This window comes from Triticum aestivum, chromosome 2A (assembly GCF_018294505.1).
Source record: "Triticum aestivum cultivar Chinese Spring chromosome 2A, IWGSC CS RefSeq v2.1, whole genome shotgun sequence".
In the NCBI taxonomy this organism is placed as follows: domain Eukaryota; kingdom Viridiplantae; phylum Streptophyta; class Magnoliopsida; order Poales; family Poaceae; genus Triticum; species Triticum aestivum.
The window spans coordinates 719,218,565-719,240,057 of record NC_057797.1 but is presented as its reverse complement, the minus strand read 5'-3'; the positions used below and the strand labels follow the sequence as shown (position 1 = coordinate 719,240,057).

Sequence of the window (21,493 nt, the reverse complement as noted above, 5' to 3'; positions counted from 1 at the left end):
CTATCTATCTATCTTGTCACAAATTCTGATGACAAAAGGGTAATTCAACTTTGATTTGAATTTTGGTTGTCACGATTGATACATATTGTATCTATGCCGGCAAATTATGTTACATTTTTTCATGAATTTTTATGATAAGGTTTTAAATTTAGGAGCAAAGGGGAGCACCACACACGTGGAATAGATATACAACTCAATAGGAAATGTTTAATGTAGCACAATTACATGTTATTTATGGCACCCAAGAAGCTCCAAACAAGATCTTTGTAGCAATACTAGTACATTAATACAAAAATCTCACCTTATAGCACAACTAAACATTTTGTTTATGGCACCCAAGGAATTCAAAACAAAGATCTTCGTAGTAATACTAGTATACTGATACAAAAATCTCAATGTATATCGCCGAGAGTGAATTACACACTCTGCTTGCATGGAATAGAAGGTACAAAGTCATCACAAAATGTTTAACGTATAACACAATTAAACATTTTGCTTATGGCACCCAAGGATCTCCAAACAATATCTTCGTAGTAATACCAGTACATTAATACAAAAATCACGTCATATATCGCCGAGAGTTTAAATACACACGCACTGATTGCATGCAATAGAGGATACAAACTCAATACGAAATGCTTAATATAGCACAATTAACACAAACAAGATATCTTCGTATTGATACCAGTACATTAATACAAAAAATCCCAGCGTATATCGCCGAGTGAAAATACACACACACACCACTGCTCCCCCCATCTCTCCTCTCTGACTCTACCCCTTCTTTCTTTCTTTCTCTCCCCTAGCAATTGCACTACGCCTTCCTCTTCTCAATAAATGCGATTGCACCGTCTCAACACTCTCCGGCAATAACTCCTCCTTCCTCCTCCACCATCCGCTCCACATTCCTCTCCCCCTTTCTTCCTCCTCCATCCTCCCCCCTCCATGGCCGCCCAGCTCGTCGTCCCCTTCCTCTAGATCTCTCTCCGTCGTCTCGCTGCCCCTCCTGAGCTCGCCGAACTTTGTCTCACGCAGCGCAACTCCTTCTAGACACAAGCCACGGGGAGGGATCGGAGCTGCAAACATATATAGACACATACGATTCTCATCTTAGATCTCTCTCTGCCAAGTTCCTCCGGGCTGCCTCCTTCTACTAGATCTGCTGCTGCTCGTGCTGTTGCGTGGCAAGCAAGATATATATACCCCTCTCTCCATATATAGGACTGTACTAGCACTATCTTTGTTGGAGGGGAAAGGGAGAGAGAGAGAGAGAGAGAGATGCAGATGTGTATGTGAGGAAATGGAAGGTGCGGGAAGCAGGAGCCGAGCGCTAGGGTTTCGGTGTTAGACAGGCTAGCAGCAAGGTAGAGAGTACCATGATGATCCCGGCGAGGCACATGCCGTCGTCGATGATCGGCCGGAGCAGCGGCGGCGCGCCCTACGGATCCTCATCAGCACTGTCGCTGGGCCAGGTATTACGTTTTGTATATCTCCAGAAAGTTCAATTTCGAGCTGAAAGAAATCTTGAGATTGGCTTAATTTTGCGTGTATTGCTTCCATTTCCGTTCTCTTCCTTTTGGAAAGAAAGATCACTGCCTCGCAGGAGTCATTGCTGTTGGTGTTGCCTTTAATTTCTGCGTGATTACAACTCTCTTGTTTTGACTTGCATGTACTCATCTGATCCTTAATGATTTGCTCCTTTAATTTCTCCTTTGTTTCTATTTGCAAGTACTGATGCCGTCTGATTTGCTTCTTTAAATTCCCCTTGCTTTGATTTGCATATTTTGCCACTTTTTGTAGAGATGGAAGAGACATGTACTCCTTGATTTGCATATAGGAGTACCGATCCGTCTCAAAATAATTTGTACTTTACCACTGGCTTTTTTCCCTTGGGAAGAGGAGAGAGAAGGAGGGGGGTTACCTCCGGGTACTTAGGCGCGGCTGCTGTTCACACATAGATTAGGTCACCAGAGCTCAGGGCACACGAGCCCCCTTTCTTTAAGACCCGCTACTATATAAACGGAGCAGATAAAGAAGACTACTGCAGCTATAGGTTGGGGGGCTAGAGAGAGGGGGGGAGACTTCACTCTCCTCAGTTCTTGATCTTGCACACATCCAGAGGGGAGGGGAGGGGAGTGGAGAATAGTGCTTGCTTCCACAGGTTTGCTGTTGCTTGCTTCCTTGTTCTTCCAAATCTATTGGTCTTTATGGCCAAACCTACCTTCTATTCTTCCTCTTCCTCCTCCCCCCTTTCTTTTTGCAATCTTGCTTTCACATCTCTGGGGAGGAAATGAGACATCAATAATCAAGGGAGAAATCAAAAGTTGCTTCACTTCTTCTCCCTCGATCCCTGATTTCTAGCTTAATTTTAGCTAGCTTTTCCATTCTGCCCCCCAAATTATTTGCCCGCACGAACACGTTTTTTTCCTCCCCAAACAGATTAGCATGAATTTTTGGATGGTTTTTACACGAAATTTTTCCGTTTCATCTTGGCCCTGAAACCTCTCCCCTTTCTCTGGCTACTAATTAATTAATACGCATACTTTCTCGCCTATATGCGGTGTACTGCGACTTGCTACTTCGTAATTGAATGGATTAATCGCTTCTATGTTTAGCGGCACACCACTGACCGACGACGGACCTAAACTTTGCTTCCTCTATAAATTGCAGCCAAACCTGCTGGACGGCAGCAACCAGCACCTCCTGCCGCACCACCTCCTGGAGCAGATCCCGGCGCGCGCGGCGGAGAGCGGCGACAACAACAACGGCAGCGTCGGCGGCGGCGTGGGCATGATCCGCGGGCGTGACTCCATAGACCCGCTGGGGGACGAGTTCGAGAGCCGGTCCGGCAGCGAGAACGTGGACGGCGACGCCGTGGACAACGCGGAGCAGGACCAGGACCCCAACCAGCGGCCGCGCAAGAAGCGCTACCACCGCCACACCCAGCACCAGATCCAGGAGATGGAAGCGTACGTATACCCAATCTCCTCCACATTTTGTTAATTACCACTGTGTATACTCTTCTAGTCCGTAATTGATTAGTCTCACTCACATCAAGCATGCTCATTCATATCTGGTACCACTCCTTAATTCGTGTTCAATTCCTTCTTGTTATCTTTCCTTGAATCTTCGCTTTGTTCTTGAATCGAGATTCATGGAAGCATACGTTGATATACACTCCCCAATCCTTAATCATGCTCATTAAATACATATGTATCTTGTACTTTTGGTTAATGATCTGTAGTCGGATTAGTGCTATACTTTTCTGTTCAATTCTTTCTTGTTGTTGTAATGTCCTGGATGGATGTTATCCATCCCTGCTTAAATAAATATGAATAAATTCTCACTTGTTCTAATTGCAATTTGATGGAAGTCTAGCTACTATACCAAGGAAAGAATACATACATACCAAATTTTGCTCATTCAAGCATCAATTCCCAATGAATGAATGATTCCCATTGTTCTAGAGATTTCAATTACTGCCAAATAATAATAGAGAAAAAACACATGAAACGCTTGTTGTTGGGTTCCCCGATGGATGTTTTCCGTTGTTCTAAAGATTTCAATTACTGCCAAAAAACTATATATAGAGAAAAAAACAAATTTCATGTTTGTTGTTGGGGAGGGGAGGTGGCCGAGGAGATTGGAGGGGAAGACGAGAAGAGAACAAAACAGTGTGGGTGGAACTGGATGGATGGATGTTCATACGAGACGCGCAAGTCAAATTGAGTCCTAGTAGTGTGGAGTGGACAAAGAGCGTACGTACGTACGCACCCCTACACGTTTCTAAGTTGACCGGGCCGGCCTGGGCCGAAAGCCGAGCGGGCAACCGTTTCTGTTGTCTTGCGCCCTTCCCCAAACGAACGGACGACGGGGGACGCAGCATTCATTCAAGGCCTACGTACGCGTTCACGGTTCACACTGCTGCTGTTGCTGGACTTTTTTGTTATTTCCTCTGGCTTTTTGGCCGCAACAATTAAATCGGGGATGCGTGCATGGGTCGTGGAATTTTATATTAGTGACATGTTTTTCCGTTGCCGCATTGAAAATTGGGACGATGCATGATGTAATGCGCGTGTATCGATGTGTGTTTGTGCTTGTATATGCAGGTTCTTCAAGGAGTGCCCGCACCCTGACGACAAGCAGCGCAAGGAGCTGAGCCGGGAGCTCGGGCTGGAGCCGCTCCAGGTCAAGTTCTGGTTCCAGAACAAGAGGACCCAGATGAAGGTAATTTTTTTCACCCCTGACTAATTACTACATCCTCATCTAATTAATCACCATTGGAGATGAAAGTGGTGTCTTGCATTTCGGCTGTTGGGAAATTTGGTGGCGGCCGGCCAGCGTCGCAACCACCTCATTTAAGCCTCTGACCGGGGCAGCCAGCCATGCCGCTGCAGCACGCATTCATGGCCTGTTGCTATATCTGGACAGACTTCGCCCACACACTCCCATACACACACACACACACGCTGGCAGTCAGGTCATGCAGGCAGGCGGCAGCCCCGTCTCCGCGTCTGCGTGCACACTGCCCGACGCTCCCATAGTCAAACCCCACAAACTTTGCTGCCATGGCGCCTACGTGTACAGTGACCTGGCCTGCCCACTGCATGCACCGTCAGCCGCATGCACATTGCACTGTCAGCTCACCCCACCTGTAAATGCAACGTGTTATGGCTGTTAATCTGATGGCGTTGGCGGTGCTGACTGCTGATCATGGATGGGTGCAGAACCAGCACGAGAGGCACGAGAACTCGCAGCTGCGGGCGGACAACGACAAGCTGCGGGCCGAGAACATGCGCTACAAGGAGGCGCTCAGCAGCGCGTCCTGCCCCAACTGCGGCGGCCCGGCGGCGCTCGGCGAGATGTCGTTCGACGAGCACCACCTCCGCGTCGAGAACGCGCGCCTGCGCGACGAGATCGACCGCATCTCCGCCATCGCCGCCAAGTACGTCGGCAAGCCCATGGTGCCCTTCCCGGTGCTCTCCAGCCCGCTGGCCGCCGCCCCGGGGGCCTCTGCCTACGACGTCTTCGCCGGGGCCGCCTCCGTGCTGCAGGCGCCGCCCGACGACAAGCAGCAGGGCGTCGTGGTCGAGCTGGCTGTGGCTGCCATGGAGGAGCTGCTCCGCATGGCGCGCCTCGACGACCCGCTCTGGGCCACCACCGTGGACCAGGCGCTGGCGCTGGACGAGGAGGAGTATGCAAGGATGTTCATCGACCCGCGCGGCGGCCTTGGGCCGAAGCAGTATGGCCTCGTCTCCGAGGCCTCCCGCGACGCCGCCGTCGTCATCATGACCCCCGCCAGCCTCGTCGAGATCCTCATGGACGTCGTAAGTACTCAGCACTCATTGATCATTTCTACCTTTTTCCGATCATTCATCGTGCATTGCACTGATGTTCAGCTTCACTTTTGTGTGTGGAATTCATGCAGAACCAGTACGCGGCGGTGTTCTCGAGCATCGTGTCGAGGGCGGCGACCCTGGAGGTGCTGTCCACCGGCGTGGCTGGGTGCTACGACGGCGCGCTGCAGGTCATGTCGGTGGAGTTCCAGGTGCCGTCGCCGCTGGTGCCGACGAGGGAGAGCTACTTCGTGCGCTACTGCAAGCGCAATGCTGATGGGGCCTGGGCCGTCGTGGACGTGTCGCTGGACGGCCTACAGGGGGTCAAGTGCCGGCGCAGGCCCTCCGGCTGCCTCATCCAGGAGGCTCCCAACGGCTACTCCAAGGTGACTTGGGTGGAGCACGTGGAGGTGGACGACAGGTCCGTGCACAACATCTACAAGCCGCTGGTCGGCTCCGGCCTCGCCTTCGGCGCCCGCCGGTGGGTTGGCGTCCTCGGCCGCCAGTGCGAGCGCCTCGCCAGCGCCATGGCCAGCAACATCCCCACCAGCGACATCGGAGGTACGTCCTATGTCATACACATGCATAGTTCATCTGCTCGTGATCACTAGCAGATCACTGACAGAGGTGCTCCACGTCCATGTGTGCAGTGATCACTAGCTCGGAGGGGAGGAAGAGCATGCTGAAGCTAGCGGAGAGGATGGTGGCGAGCTTCTGTGGTGGCGTGACAGCCTCCGTTGCGCACCAGTGGACCACTCTGTCGGGGAGCGGCGCCGAGGACGTCAGGGTCATGACCAGGAAGAGCGTCGACGACCCCGGGAGGCCGCCCGGCATCGTCCTCAACGCCGCCACCTCCTTCTGGCTCCCTGTCCCACCCAAGCGCGTCTTCGACTTCCTCCGCGATGAGACCTCTCGCAGCGAGGTACACACATCATCTATCATGAAAATGATCATTGCCAACTTCCTTGAAATTCTATGGTTGATGATGAACACTCATATTTTGGTGTTGGCAGTGGGACATCCTCTCCAATGGCGGCATCGTCCAAGAAATGGCTCACATCGCCAATGGACGCGACCATGGCAACTGCGTCTCACTCCTCCGTGTCAATGTAAGTACAATAGAATCTGATCATGCAATAACCTCATTCGTGTAATAATCGAATTAACCATGGATTTGGCGTGTTTATGTGCAGAGCACCAACTCAAACCAAAGCAACATGCTGATCCTGCAAGAGAGCTGCACGGACGCGTCGGGCTCCTACGTCATCTACGCGCCGGTGGATGTGGTGGCCATGAACGTGGTGCTCAATGGCGGCGACACAGACTACGTCGCACTCCTGCCATCAGGCTTCGCCATCCTGCCCGACGGTCCTGCAGGGACAATGCACGCCGCGGCAGGGGCAACCGGCACCGGTGGGTCGCTCCTGACGGTGGCGTTCCAGATCCTGGTCGACTCCGTCCCCACTGCCAAGCTCTCCCTAGGGTCGGTGGCCACCGTCAACAGCCTCATCGCCTGCACCGTGGAGCGCATCAAGACCGCCGTCATCTCCAATGGCGGCGCCTCACCCCCGCAGTAGCTTCGCTCAATTCATCAATCTTCCTATGTTCTGTATCAGAGGTAAGTCTGAAATCAAAACTTTTCGTAAGAAATGTATGTGTTGGGTTTTATCTGAATTCTCTGAAACATTTTGCACCTGATGCAGGAGCGGCAAAATTTTGGAGCCTTCATTAGTGGGAAGTCAAGAACGCACCTCAGACTCTCCTTGCCATGTGGTGCTCATAGCCACAGATTGTTCCCCGTGAATTCGACCGGGGAAACTCCGCGACTTTCTTCGTTTCATGCAAGAAAACATTTGCGAAAACAAGATGCGGTCACCACTATGCAAGGGCGGTTGGTTCGGGTATTGACTTCCTCTTCGTGTCGGCCTCTCGGATGCTGCTACCTCTGGGTTCCTTTTCTAGGGTTCTTCGTCGAGTACAAAAAACCGTCATTTTCTTCAGTCAGTCTTGTAATTCGTTCGACTTGTCGTTGTTGCTGCTGCTGTTTCAGACTTCCAGTGCTTTGTAGGTGCTGCAGAATAGAGATTTGTGCCCATCTGTCCGTCTGTTGCTTTGGATTGGGTTTATAATTTTGTAGCGCTCCTGGTGATCCGTCGCCATTTCAATCCCAAAATTTGTGTTGTGATCAATGTGGCTTGTGTTTCTTCCCTGCTTCAGTGAAGACAAATGTTAGTTCCTCGAGGCTCAAGGACGGAACCATTTCCTTCCAAATCTCTGCGTACCAATAAGAATTGTAGAATTCAGCAAAGGCTTGGATACTCATTTTTCGTCCTCAATCACAAGATAAAAATCAATTCACATTGAGAAATCTTTCCATTTCCAGATGTGCACCATCAGATATCTTAAATTTACAACACTGCTGCCCTTTCAGTACATACACTGACAAATCATTCCATGTATACAACACTGAGCGTTTCTGAATACTATCCACACCCCCACAAACTGCACAGTTGATCAATACCAGCCAGATCCCGGAAACTACAACAGTTTAGGAACTCATCAGACTAACAGACCAGTACTTCTCGATCGAAGAAGGCGGCACTCGCACTTGAATCATCTTCAGCGGGCTATGATCACCAATGATCTCTGTGCACATGGCGTTTGCAAGAGAATCATTGCATGGATCCATGCTACTCATGACGGTGTTCTCATTCTGCGGGGAGGAGGTCCGCATATGAAAAATCATGAGATGGTGGACCTGCAACACATGTTTTAGTCCAGGGGTTAGGTAGCTCGTGCGTTCTCGTTAAGATCATACCGACAAAATATATTACCGAAAAAGGAGAAATAACACAACATGAAGATCAAGTTACACAGATCATCCTTTCTTTCGGAATAGGTTCTTTTTTTACTTTATTATTCTTGAAGTATACTTCACTTTTACCCCTACAGTTGCATATTTCTGGTTCAAATAACAAGAAATAATGCCTATTCTATTATGGTTTTACCTTTCTGTTCTGCTAAAAGGTAAAACGGAATGTGAGCTACCATCTTGGTTCCTCCTTCGCTCCAGTTCACAATCCCAGGACCATTTCCTTGGGCAGTGGATGGTCCCAGTACAGACAAACAAATGGCTGGTTCATTCATGAGCCCTAAGTAGTCACAGGCGCGCTGCCAGACTCGCCTGTCTGAGGTCCTGGACCGAGCGACCTGCAGGAAAGCAACTAACATACCTCAATCATGCATGATGCCAACATAACAAACTCTTGATAAGTTGATAAATGCACAACCTTAGCCAATGACACACGTGCTCTTGGAAGCAGCTCGTTATGGCAAGTTGCTAGCTTCGCAATGGCAGTCACCACAAAGCATAGGAGCCTAGCTTGGGATGACTTTCTAGAGCTTGCACCCATAGAATCGAACCCTGGGTCTTGACTTAATCCCAAACGACTTGGAAGCAACAGATGGAAGAAGTCAATCATGAGTAATACCATGGAACTCTAGAAACGAGGACGGTTGAACAAGCAGACCAACCTAGTTGCCAGGTTTTCGTATAGTAGCAACTCCAGATTTTCAAATAGTTCACGTGCTACATCTTTGTGCTTTATCCCTCCTGCTCCATGCTCACCAATGGCCCAACACAAATGCAGTGCTAATTCCATCTGCATATGCCAGTCCATCAGAAAAATCGATTATGGTGGAAAGAAGAGAAGTACTTATTAAAGATAACCAGCACAAGAACAGCAAGAGCAGGCAAAGATGCAGCAACTCAGTGAGCATATGAAAGCATCAAAGAAAAAATAATACTGCCTCCGATCCATAATAATTGTCATGGTTCAGATAAACTTGCCTTTGCAGGATTACCATGGGCCTCCCCGAGTCTATCAGTAATAGGCTTCTGCAGAATGGTTCAAGGTTGTTATGTAAAACTGTTTGAAAATACCATAATATTGACATGTATGTATAGTGCAAAAATAAATAGTTACTCCCTTCGTTCAGAATTATAAGATGTTCTAACTTTTTTTCTGAATTGGATGTATACAGACGCATTTAGTGTGTTTGTTCACTCATTTCAGTCTGTATGTAGTCCATATTGAAATATCCAAAACGTCTTATAATTCAGAACAGAGGTGGTACATACTAAGGATCACTCAGTCGGTACCTTTAGTAGGGCAATGATGTCAGGGGAGCGCTGGAATGCAGCCAATAAGAAATCCGACAGCTTTTTCCTCACCTACAAGGATTTTATAACCAGGAAGTTGTTCAGCGTAAACTCAAATATATCAGCAGAACTTAGTACAGGTGTTGTGAGCAAATAACCAAACTTAAATCCACACATGCATATGAACAACATGAGGTAATAAGAAAATTAGCAAACTCAATTTACTTCTTACAGCTGTTCATTCTAAACCACTACTTGTCCATGTACACTACACTTGAGACATTCAAAGCATTTTAAACTTTTCGATAAGCTTTAGAAATTAAAGGTTTGACGAAATGATGGCAGTTCCATATGGATCTATCCTTCAAGTATGTCTCGCGATGTTGCTACTTGATTCTTATTAAAATTAGCTTCATGTCTAAGCAATAACTTCTATTAAATCAAACAACTAAGATATACGAAAGGTAAGACATCCTTGATTTGCTTGTGAGAAGGGACAAAACCTAATCTGGCATACATCTAACTATATTAAGCATCAGTAGCACATAGAAAGGACAAGTAACTGACACGTGATACAAATAAAAAAAGTTTGTCTACCTCGAAAGAAAAATCCTTGTCAGGGAACATCGCAGCATATCTTGACATAACTACTGGAATCAGAGCACACAAGAGTGCTGAACCAACAAACATAGAATGTCAAATCAACATCATGTTGGTCATTAGCATCTGCAGATCAACAAATATATGGAGCTTACAGTTGTTGACGTCCCGCAATGCTGTTGCAAAAAATACAGTAAGAAAGTGAGGTGCCATTTTCAGTGATTGTTTTAATCTGTCAGACTGTGGGCTGTTAAGTGCAGCTTGTAACGTTGAAGATATCGTAGGGGATGTCCAATGTTTTGCCTAGAGGAAACAAAAACAGAATAAAAAGATTATACCTAGGAATATTAGGAAGATAGAGAAACATAAGCCGCAACTTATCGCAAACAAGGAACTACTTACAGCAATGCCATCATTCTCGTCTTTTAGAAGGTCAAGGAACATTGGGTCAGCAAGGTCTAGACGACCACTATCATCAGAACCTGAATTGCCACTTTGATCTTCTATTGAGGAGCCAGTATATGCCTCATCCATCAGTGCAAGGAGCATCTGCAGTATGGAAAAGGATAATAGGATTAAAATATTGGAGCTAGATATTGCACTCATAGCTTTTGGGGACAGATCATTTTGGAAGTAACCTCAGGAGCAGCACTCTTCTGTATAGTAGCTAAACTACTACCGATGAGAGTTCCAGAACTTCTTTCCACCTTTTCCAGTGCTACCACTAACACTGAGTGATATTCCAAGAGTTAATACGGAATAACCGACTCACATAAGAAAAAGTGATTAACAGTGCAGGATAAGCAGTTCTAAAAAAATCATCATAAATAATGCTCATCACGAGATTCGTGCTACTCGCAGAAGAATAAAAATGATAATAGTGCAGGATAAGCAGTTCTAAAAATATACATGATAAATAACGTTCATCACGAGATTCATGCTATATTGTGGTACATGATCTGAATATATTCCAAAGAGATGTGGACAATATACTAGCACACAGAAGAGCACTATAATATCATCATACATTTATCATATTTAACTGAAAAGGCTAATTGACAGCTAAATAATGATAATAACCCCCATGAAAGTTCTGAAAGTACAGAATTGTCAGGCATACTTGGCAGATCCATAAGGGACAGGAAGAGAGGAAGAAAAGATCCTGCTGACATCATCAATGGGAGCACTTCTGAGAACTTCTTATCCAACCTGGAAGAACAGCAAACCAAATTAGGTAGGTAACTGGTCATCAAGATTTTTCTAAAATGGTTGTGTTTCCTGTAGCAACTATCAAGTCATTTGAGGGGGAAAAGCAGAATAGATTTCCTCGGGAATCAAAAGCAAATACATGAGGAGATGCGCCTAGAAATTGAAAGGGCATACCTATCACCATTTGATGCAATCAACTTCAGCAGCAATGGGAAGAACTGCATAGAAACAACATTACAAAAGCAAAATCAGAATCTAGCTGAATGGTTAGTATGTTTGTAAATTAGATAGAGAAACTGGAGTCATATTAGAAACTCAAAGAATGTAAACTGATTGAGATCTTTCATAGCAGTATCGCACCTGCGGAACCAAGGCGGGGAAGCTGTTCAAGATCTTCGTCTTGTTCGCTATCAGGAATTCAAGCGTGCGTTCTGCGACAATAGGGTCTGAAAACTCCCTGTCACCAAGAAAGAAACATTGAGTGATTTTGAGGCTTGTAGAAGCAATCCGACTAAGGCATGCCCAACACAACAAGAAACCAATATGAAAAATATTACCTACTTAAGCAAGAGCGGAAGAAGGTTTTCAAGCTACCATCAGCATCGTGCAAGACCGCCTCCCCAAAGTCCAGGAAGAACTGCAGAATGGTCTGGGTAGGAAACAGTATAATACAGATTATTAGACGATCTTTTATTACGGTCCTAGCTGAACTATTTGCACAAATGAGCAAACATTACAATTATCCAATGTGAATGACTCTTTTCACAATCAATCAGGCAGATAAAATTAATCAACTGCAGAGTAAGTACATTTTCCTTTCTGGGATTAACAGTTAACACTAGATCAAGCTCTCTAACAGCATAGCGATGAAATTGCAATGTACAAGCACGATTCTACCCGAGAAGATCAACCCAAACTTAAAGAGACTTGAACCATTTCCACCAAAATGTAAATACGTACATAATTTGGTCAGTCGAGGCCTCACCAGAAGGAGCACGCCGGTGGAGGCCGTGGAGAGCGTGGGCGCGGCGGCGCAGCGCTGGAAGAGCTTGTTCATCACGGGAAACGCCCGCGCCACCATCTCGTCGTTGGCCCCCTTGGCCTCCTTGCACATCTCGAACACCATCCGCACCTTCAACGCGAAGGGCAACACAGGTAACAATCCGGCTACAGCACGGGTCAGGGGAAGAAGAAGGGGATCGGAGGGAGATGCGCGCGCTTACGGACTGGAGGAGGTTGGGGTCGGAGGCGGGATCGGCGGCCGCGGCGGAGTCCCGTGATGCGGCGGAGAGCGAGCGTAGGTGGAAGTCGTAGCTGCCGTCGCCGGCGGCGAGCTTCGGCGAGGCCATCGCCGTCGCCCTCGTCGTGTCTGCCTCTGGCGAGTGGGTGAGAGACCGAGAGGGTTTGGGCTTCGAGCAAGAGCCCAAATTGATTGTCTAGGCCAGTGTTTTGTTAAATCTGCGTGCTGAAAGGCCCTGATCTAAATTGATGCACGATAAAATCTCAATGCAAGCACCTCAGGAACATTTTCTTAAGTTGCGCCTTTTTTCGGTTTAAGAGGTAATACTTCATCAAGTTCTACTTTTCTCCCACTTACTTTTTTCGAGAGAAACTCCTTCTCTAGAAATGATCCATTCTTGGCAACAAAGATCTTGCCTTCGGATCTGAGGTAGAAGGTATACCCAATAGTTTCTTTAGGGTATCCTATGAAGACGCATTTTTCCGACTTGGGTTCGAGCATTTCAGGTTGAAGTTTCTTGACATAAGCATCGCATCCCCAAACTTTTAGAAACGACAGCTTAGGTTTCTTCCCAAACCATAATTCATACGGTATCGTCTCAATGGATTTCGACGGAGCCCTATTTAAAGTGAATGCGTCAGTCTCTAAAGCATAGCCCCAAAAAGATAGCGGTAAATCGGTAAGAGACATCATATATCGCACCATATCTAATAGAGTGCGATTACGACGTTTGGACACACCATTTCGCTGAGGTGTTCCAGGCGGCGTGAGCTGTGAAACTATTTCACATTTTTTTAAGTGTGTGCCAAACTCATGACTCAAGTATTCTCCTCCACGATCTGATCGCAGGAACTTGATTTTCCTGTCACGTTGATTCTCAACCTTACTCTGAAATTCTTTGAACTTTTCAAAGGTCTCAGACTTGTATTTCATTAAGTAGACATACCCATATCTACTCAAGTCATCAGTGAGGATGAGAACATAACGATAGCCACTGCGAGCCTCAACACTCATTGGACCGCACACATCAGTATGTATGATTTCCAATAAGTTGGTTGCTCGCTCCATCGTTCCTGAGAACGGAGTCTTGGTCATTTTACCCATGAGGCATGGTTCACACGTGTTAAATGATTCGTAATCAAGAGACTTTAGAAGTCCATCAGCATGGAGCTTCTTCATGCGTTTGACACCTATGTGACCAAGGCGGCAGTGCCACAAGTATGTGGGACTATCATTATCAATCTTACATCTTTTGGTACTCACACTATGAACATGTGTAGCATTACGCTCGAGATTCATTAAGAATAAACCATTTACCATCGGAGCATGACCATAAAACATATCTCTCATATAAATAGAACAACCATTATTCTCGGATTTAAATGAGTAGCCATCTCGTATTAAACGAGATCCTGATACAATGTTCATGCTTAAACTTGGCACTAAATAACAATTATTAAGGTTCAAAACTAATCCCGTAGGTAAATGTAGAGGTAGCGTGCCGACGGCGATCACATCGACCTTGGAACCATTCCCGACGCGCATCGTCACCTCGTCCTTCGCCAGTCTCCGCTTATTCCGCAGCTCCTGCTTTGAGTTACAAATGTGAGCAACTGCACCGGTATCAAATACCCAGGAGCTACTACGAGTACTGGTAAGGTACACATCAATTACATGTATATCACATATACCTTTCGTTTTGCTGGCCTTCTTGTTCGCTAAGTATTTGGGGCAGTTCCGCTTCCAGTGACCACTTTCCTTGCAATAAAAGCACTCAGTCTCAGGCTTGGGTCCATTCTTTGGCTTCTTCACGGCAGCTTGCTTGCCGGGCGTGGCAACTCCCTTGCCGTCCTTCTTGAAGGTTTTCTTACCCTTGCCTTTCTTGAACTTAGTGGTTTTATTCACCATCAACACTTGATGTTCCTTTTTGACTTCTACCTCTGCTGATTTCAGCATTGCAAATACTTCAAGAATGGTCTTTTCCATCCCCTGCATATTGAAGTTCATCACAAAGCTCTTGTAGCTCGGTGGAAGCGGCTGAAGGATTCTGTCAATGACCGCGTCATCCGGGAGATTAACTCCCAGCTGAGTCAAGCGGTTATGCAATCCAGACATAGTGAGTATGTGCTCACTGACAAAACTGTTTTCCTCCATCTTACAGCTGAAGAACTTGTCGGAGACTTGATATCTCTCGACCCGGGCATGAGCTTGGAAAACCATTTTCAGCTCTTCGAACATCTCATATGCTCCGTGTCTCTCAAAATGCTTTTGGAGCCCCGGCTCTAAGCTGTAAAGCATGCCGCACTGAACGAGGGAGTAGTCATCGGTACGTGCCTGCCAAGCGTTCATAACGTCTTGTTCTGCAGGGAGAACAGGTGCGTCACCCAGCGGTGCTTGTAGGACATAATCTTTCTTGGCAGCTATGAGGATGATCCTCAGGTTCCGGACCCAGTCCGTGTAGTTGCTGCCATCGTCTTTCAGCTTGGTTTTCTCTAGGAACGCGTTGAAGTTGAGGACTACGTTGGCCATTTGATCTACAAGACATATTGTAAAGATTTTAGACTAAGTTCATGATAATTAAGTTCATCTAATCAAATTATTCAATGAACTCCCACTTAGATAGACATCCCTCTGTAATCTAAGTATAACATGATCCGAGTTAACTAGGCCGTGTCCGATCATCACGTGAGACGGACTAGTCAACATCGGTGAACATCTTCATGTTGATCGTATCTTCTATACGACTCATGCTCGACCTTTCGGTCTTCTGTGTTCCGAGGCCATGTCTGTACATGCTAGGCTCGTCAAGTCAACCTAAGTGTTTGCATGTGTAAATCTGTCTTACACCCGTTGTATATGAACGTTGGAATCTATCACACCCGATCATCACGTGGTGCTTCGAAACAACGAACTGTCGCAACGGTGCACAGTTAGGGGGAACACTTTCTTGAAATTATTATGAGGGATCATCTTATTTACTACCGTCGTTCTAAGCAAACAAGATGCAAAAACATGATAAACATCACATGCAATCAAATAATAATAGTGACATGATATGGCCAATATCACATAGCTCCTTTGATCTCCATCTTGGGGCTCCATGATCATCTTGTCACCGGCATGACACCATGATCTCCATCATCATGATCTCCATCATCGTGTCTCCATGAAGTTGCTCGCCAACTATTACTTCTACTACTAAGGCTAACGCGTTTAGAAATAAAGTAAAGTAATTTACATGGCGTTTCTCAATGACACGCAGGTCATACAAAAAATAAAGACAACTCCTATGGCTCCTGCCGGTTGTCATACTCATCGACATGCAAGTCGTGATTCCTATTACAATAGCATGAACATCTCATACATCACATATATATCATTCATCATTCATCACAACTTTGGCCATATCACATCATAGAACACTTGCTGCAAAAACAAGTTAGACGTCCTCTAATTGTTGTTGCAAGTTTTACGTGGCTGAAGTAGGATTCTAGCAAGAACGTTTTCTTACCTACGTGAAAGCCACAACATGATTTGTCAACTTCTATTTACCCTTCATAAGGACCATTTTCATCGAATCCGCTCCAACTAAAGTGGGAGAGACAGACACCCGCCAGCCACCTTATGCAACTTGTGCATGTTAGTTGGTGGAACCGGTCTCACGTAAGCGTACGTGTAAGGTTGGTCCGGGCCGCTTCATCCCACAATACCGCTGAAGCAAGATAAGACTAGTAGCGGCAAGAAAGTTGACAACATCAACGCCCACAACAAATTGTGTTCTACTCGTGCAAGAGAACTACGCATAGACCTAGCTCGTGATGCCACTGTTGGGGAACGTTGCAGAAAACAAAAATTTTCCTACGGTTTCACCAAGATCCATCTAGGAGTTCATCTAGCAACGAGTGATTGGATTGCATCTACATACCTTTGTAGATCACGCGCGGAAGCGTTCAAAGAACGGGGATGAGGAAGGCGTACTCGACGTGATCCAAATCACCGGAGATCCTAGCGCCGAACGGACGGCACCTCCGCGTTCAACACACGTACGGTCAGCGTGACGTCTCCTCCTTCTTGATCCAGCAAGGGGAAAGGAGAGGTTGAGGAAGATGGCTCCAGCAGCAGCACGACGGCGTGGTGGTGGTGGAGCTGCAGTACTCCGGCAGGGCTTCGCCAAGCACTATGGAGGAGGAGGATGTGTTGGAGAGGGAGAGGGAGGCACCAAAGGCGTGGTGTGAGAGGCCCTCCTTCCCCCACTATATATAGAGAGCCTAGGGGGCGCCGGCCCTAGGAATCTCCTAGGGCGGGGGGCGGCGGCCAAGGGAGGAATCCCTCCTCCCCAAGGCACCTAGGAGGTGCCTTCCCCCTTTGGGACTCTTCCCTTATCTCTTGGCGCATGGGCCTCTTGGGGCTGGTGCCCTTGGCCCATATGGGCCAAGGCGCACCCCCCACAGCCCATGTGCCCCCCCGGGGCAGGTGGCCCCACCCGGTGGACCCCCGGGACCCTTCCGGTGGTCCCGGTACAATACCGGTGACCCCGAAACTTGTCCCGATGGCCGAAATAGCACTTCCTATATATAATTCTTTACCTCCGGACCGTTTCGGAACTCCTCGTGACGTCCGGGATCTCATCCAGGACTCCTAACAACATTCGGGTTACTGCATATACATATCCCTACAACCCTAGCGTCACTGAACCTTAAGTGTGTAGACCCTACGGGTTCGGGAGACATGTAGACATGACCGAGATCGCTCTCCGGTCAATAACCAACAGCGGGATCTGGATACCCATGTTGGCTCCCACATGTTCCTCGATGATCTCATCGGATGAACCACGATGTCGAGGATTCAAGCAATCACGTATACAATTCCCTTCGTCAATTGGTATGTTACTTGGCCGAGATTCGATCGTCGGTATCCCAATACCTCGTTCAATCTCGTTACCGGCAAGTCACTTTACTCGTACCGTAATGCATGATCCCGTTACCAGACACTTTGTCACTTTGAGCTCATTATGATGATGCATTACCGAGTGGGCCCAGTGATACCTCTCCATCATATGGAGTGACAAATCCCAATCTTGATCCGTGTCAACCCAACAGTCACTTTCGGAGATGCCCGTAGTATACCTTTATAGTCACCCAGTTACGTTGTGACGTTTGGTACACCCAAAGCACTCCAACGGTATCCGGGAGTTACACGATCTCATGGTCTAAGGAAAAGATACTTGACATTGGAAAAAACTCTAGCAAACAAACTATACGATCTTATGCTATGTTTAGGATTGGGTCTTGTCCATCACATCATTCTTCTAATGATGTGATCTCGTTATCAATGACATCCAATGTCCATAGTCAGAAAACCATGACTATCTGTTGATCAACGAGCTAGTCAACTAGAGGCTTACTAGGGACATGTTGGTGTCTATTATTCACACATGTATTACGATTTCCGGATAACACAATTATAGCATGAATAAAAGACAATTATCATGAACAAGGAAATATAATAATAATCCTTTTATTATTGCCTCTAGGGCATATTTCCAACAGTCTCCCACTTGCACTAGAGTCAATAATCTAGTTACATTGTGATGAATCGAACACCCACGGAATTCTGGTGTTTATCATGTTTTGCTCTAGGGAGAGGTTTAGTCAACGGATCTGCTATATTCAGGTCCGTACGTACTTTACAAATACCTATGTCTCCATTTTGAACATTTTCACGAATGGAGTTGAAGCGACGCTTGATGTGCCTGGTCTTCTTGTGAAACCTGGGCTCCTTGGCAAGTGCAATAGCTCCAGTGTTGTCACAGAAGAGTTTGATTGGCCCCGACGCATTGGGTATGACTCCTAGGTCGGTGATGAACTCCTTCACCCAAATTGCTTCATGTGCTGCCTCCGAGGCTGCCATGTACTCCGCTTCACATGTAGATCCCGCCACGACGCTCTGCTTGCAACTGCACCAGCTTACTGCCCCACCATTCAAAATATACACGTATCCGGTTTGTGACTTAGAGTCATCCAGATCTGTGTCGAAGCTAGCGTCGACGTAACCTTTTACGACGAGCTCTTCGTCACCTCCATAAACGAGAAACATTTCCTTAGTCCTTTTCAGGTACTTCAGGATATTCTTGACCGCTGTCCAGTGTTCCTTGTCGGGATTACTTTGGTACCTTCCTACCAAACTTACGGCAAGGTTTACATCAGGTCTGGTACACAGCATGGCATACATAATAGAACCTATGGCTGAGGCATAGGGATTGACACTCATCTCTTCTATATCTTCTGCCGTGGTCGGACATTGAGCTGAGCTCAATTTCACACCTTGTAACACAGGCAAGAACCCCTTCTTAGACTGATCCATATTGAATTTCTTCAATATCTTATCAAGGTATGTGCTTTGTGAAAGACCTATGAGGCATCTTGATCTATCTCTATAGATCTTGATGCCTAATATATATGCAGCTTCTCCAAGGTCCTTCATTGAAAAACTCTTATTCAAGTAGGCCTTAATGCTGTCCAAGAGTTCTATATCATTTCCCATCAAAAGTATGTCATCTACATATAATATGAGAAATGCTACAGAGCTCCCACTCACTTTCTTGTAAACACAGGCTTCTCCATAAGTCTGCGTAAACACAAACGCTTTGATCATCTCATCAAAGTGAATGTTCCAACTCCGAGATGCTTGCACCAGCCCATAAATCGAGTGTTGGAGCTTGCACACCTTGTCAGCATTCTTAGGATCGACAAAACCTTCCGGCTGCATCATATACAATTCTTCCTTAAGGAAACCATTAAGGAATGCCGTTTTGACGTCCATTTGCCATATTTCATAATCATAGAATGCGGCAATTGCTAACATGATTCGGACGGACTTTAGCTTCGCTACCGGTGAGAAAGTCTCATCGTAGTAACCCCCTTGAACTTGTCGATAACCCTTAGCGACAAGCCGAGCTTTATAGATGATCACATTACCATCCGCGTCTGTCTTCTTCTTAAAGATCCATTTATTTTCTATGGCTCGCCGCTCAACGGGCAAGTCAGTCAAAGTCCATACTTCGTTTTCATACATGGATCCTATCTCGGATTTCATGGCTTCTAGCCATTTGTCGGAATCCGGGCCCGCCATCGCTTCTTCATAGTTCGAAAGTTCACCGTTGTCTAACAACATGATTTCCAAGACAGGGTTGCCGTACCACTCTGGTGCGGAACGTGTCCTTGTGGACCTACGAATTTCAGTAGGAGCTTGATCAGAAGTATCTTGATCATCATCATTAACTTCCTCTCTAATCGGTGCAGGCACCTCAGGAACATTTTCTTGAGTTGCGCCTTTTTCCGGTTCAAGATGTAATACTTCATCAAGTTCTACTTTCCTCCCACTTACTTCTTTCGAGAGAAACTCCTTCTCTAGAAAGGATCCATTCTTGGCAACAAAGATCTTGCCTTCGGATCTGAGGTAGAAGGTATACCCAATAGTTTCTTTAGGGTATCCTATGAAGACGCATTTTTCCGACTTGGGTTCGAGCTTTTCAGGTTGAAGTTTCTTGACATAAGCATCGCATCCCCAAACTTTTAGAAACGACAGCTTAGGTTTCTTCACAAACCATAATTCATACGGTGTCGTCTCAATGGATTTCGACGGAGCCCTATTTAAAGTGAATGCGTCAGTCTCTAAAGCATAGCCCCAAAAAGATAGCGGTAAATCGGTAAGAGACATCATAGATCGCACCATATCTAATAGAGTGCGATTACGATGTTCGGACACACCATTTCGCTGAGGTGTTCCAGGCGGCGTGAGCTGTGAAACTATTCCACATTTTCTTAAGTGTGTGCCAAACTCATGACTCAAGTATTCTCCTCCACGATCTGATCGCAGGAACTTGATTTTCCTGTCACGTTGATTCTCAACCTCACTCTGAAATTCTTTAAACTTTTCAAAGGTCTCAGACTTGTGTTTCATTAAGTAGACATACCCATATCTACTCAAGTCATCAGTGAGGGTGAGAACATAACGATAGCCACTGCGAGCCTCAACACTCATTGGACCGCACACATCAGTATGTATGATTTCCAATAAGTTGGTTGCTCGCTCCATCGTTCCTGAGAACGGAGTCTTCGTCATTTTACCCATGAGGCATGGTTCACACGTGTCAAATGATTCGTAATCAAGAGACTCTAAAAGTCCATCAGCATGGAGCTTCTTCATGCGTTTGACACCTATGTGACCAAGGCGGCAGTGCCACAAGTATGTGGGACTATCATTATCAATCTTACATCTTTTGGTACTCACACTATGAACATGTGTAGCATTACGCTCGAGATTCATTAAGAATAAACCATTTACCATCGGAGCATGACCATAAAACATATCTCTCATATAAATAGAACAACCATTATTCTCGGATTTAAATGAGTAGCCATCTCGTATTAAACGAGATCCTGATACAATGTTCATGCTCAAACTTGGCACTAAATAACAATTATTAAGGTTCAAAACTAATCCCGTAGGTAAATGTAGAGGTAGCGTGCCGACGGCGATCACATCGACCTTGGAACCATTCCTGACGCGCATCGTCACCTCGTCCTTCGCCAGTCTCCGCTTATTCCGCAGCTCCTGCTTTGAGTTACAAATGTGAGCAACTGCACCGGTATCAAATACCCAGGAGCTACTACGAGTACTAGTAAGGTACACATCAATTACATGTATATCACATATACCTTTGGTTTTGCCGGCCTTCTTGTCTGCTAAGTATTTGGGGCAGTTCCGCTTCTAGTGACCACTTTCCTTGCAATAAAAGCACTCAGTCTCGGGCTTGGGTCCATTCTTTGGCTTCTTCTCGGCAGCTTGCTTGCCGGGCGCGGCAACTCCCTTGTCGTCCTTCTTGAAGGTTTTCTTACCCTTGCCTTTCTTGAACTTAGTGGTTTTATTCACCATCAACACTTG

At 46.4% G+C, this 21,493-nt stretch overlaps 2 protein-coding genes across 3 annotated transcripts; one reads left to right on the top strand and one right to left on the bottom strand.

The window, feature by feature from the left end:
- The first annotated feature begins 810 nt into the window (after positions 1-810).
- LOC123190512 (homeobox-leucine zipper protein ROC2) lies at positions 811-7,525 on the top strand. Its single transcript, XM_044603166.1, has 9 exons — positions 811-1,472; positions 2,671-2,969; positions 4,110-4,227; positions 4,728-5,327; positions 5,429-5,897; positions 5,987-6,258; positions 6,350-6,445; positions 6,530-6,954; positions 7,040-7,525. Exons 1-8 carry the CDS (start codon positions 1,377-1,379, stop codon positions 6,911-6,913), a joined length of 2,334 nt encoding a protein of 777 aa, XP_044459101.1. The 5' UTR covers positions 811-1,376; the 3' UTR covers positions 6,914-6,954; positions 7,040-7,525.
- Positions 7,526-7,668: 143 nt separating this feature from the next.
- LOC123190513 (uncharacterized) lies at positions 7,669-12,765 on the bottom strand. Of its 2 annotated transcripts, XM_044603167.1 has the most exons (16): positions 12,531-12,765; positions 12,293-12,439; positions 11,865-11,956; positions 11,668-11,764; positions 11,482-11,525; positions 11,219-11,307; positions 10,737-10,828; positions 10,501-10,647; positions 10,254-10,401; positions 10,096-10,172; positions 9,499-9,570; positions 9,187-9,234; positions 8,871-8,998; positions 8,627-8,786; positions 8,345-8,546; positions 7,669-8,094 (listed from the first exon to the last, which is right to left on the bottom strand). In XM_044603167.1, exons 1-16 carry the CDS (start codon positions 12,654-12,656, stop codon positions 8,045-8,047), a joined length of 1,719 nt encoding a protein of 572 aa, XP_044459102.1. In that variant the 5' UTR covers positions 12,657-12,765; the 3' UTR covers positions 7,669-8,044. The 2 variants fall into 2 exon arrangements, 1 of the variants encoding a protein (XP_044459102.1); XR_006496369.1 differs by lacking the exons at positions 7,669-8,094; positions 8,345-8,546; positions 8,627-8,786; ... (3 more) ...; positions 10,096-10,172; positions 10,254-10,401 and having other exon boundaries at positions 11,869-11,956; positions 12,531-12,753.
- Positions 12,766-21,493: the final 8,728 nt, after the last annotated feature.

Bases quoted from the DNA above. Each gene is read 5' to 3' on its own strand.
- LOC123190513 (XM_044603167.1), bottom strand. From the start codon at position 12,656: ATGGCCTCGCCGAAGCTCGCCGCCGGCGACGGCAGCTACGACTTCCAC. The intron at 10,402-10,500 runs GTAAGTAGTTCC...TGTTTCCTCTAG, and splicing joins ACGAGAATGATGGCATTGCT to GCAAAACATTGGACATCCCC. The intron at 8,095-8,344 runs GTAAAACCATAA...CATGTGTTGCAG, and splicing joins CCTTTTAGCAGAACAGAAAG to GTCCACCATCTCATGATTTT.
- LOC123190512 (XM_044603166.1), top strand. From the start codon at position 1,377: ATGATGATCCCGGCGAGGCACATGCCGTCGTCGATGATCGGCCGGAGC. The intron at 1,473-2,670 runs GTATTACGTTTT...TATAAATTGCAG, and splicing joins CAGCACTGTCGCTGGGCCAG to CCAAACCTGCTGGACGGCAG. The intron at 4,228-4,727 runs GTAATTTTTTTC...GGATGGGTGCAG, and splicing joins ACAAGAGGACCCAGATGAAG to AACCAGCACGAGAGGCACGA.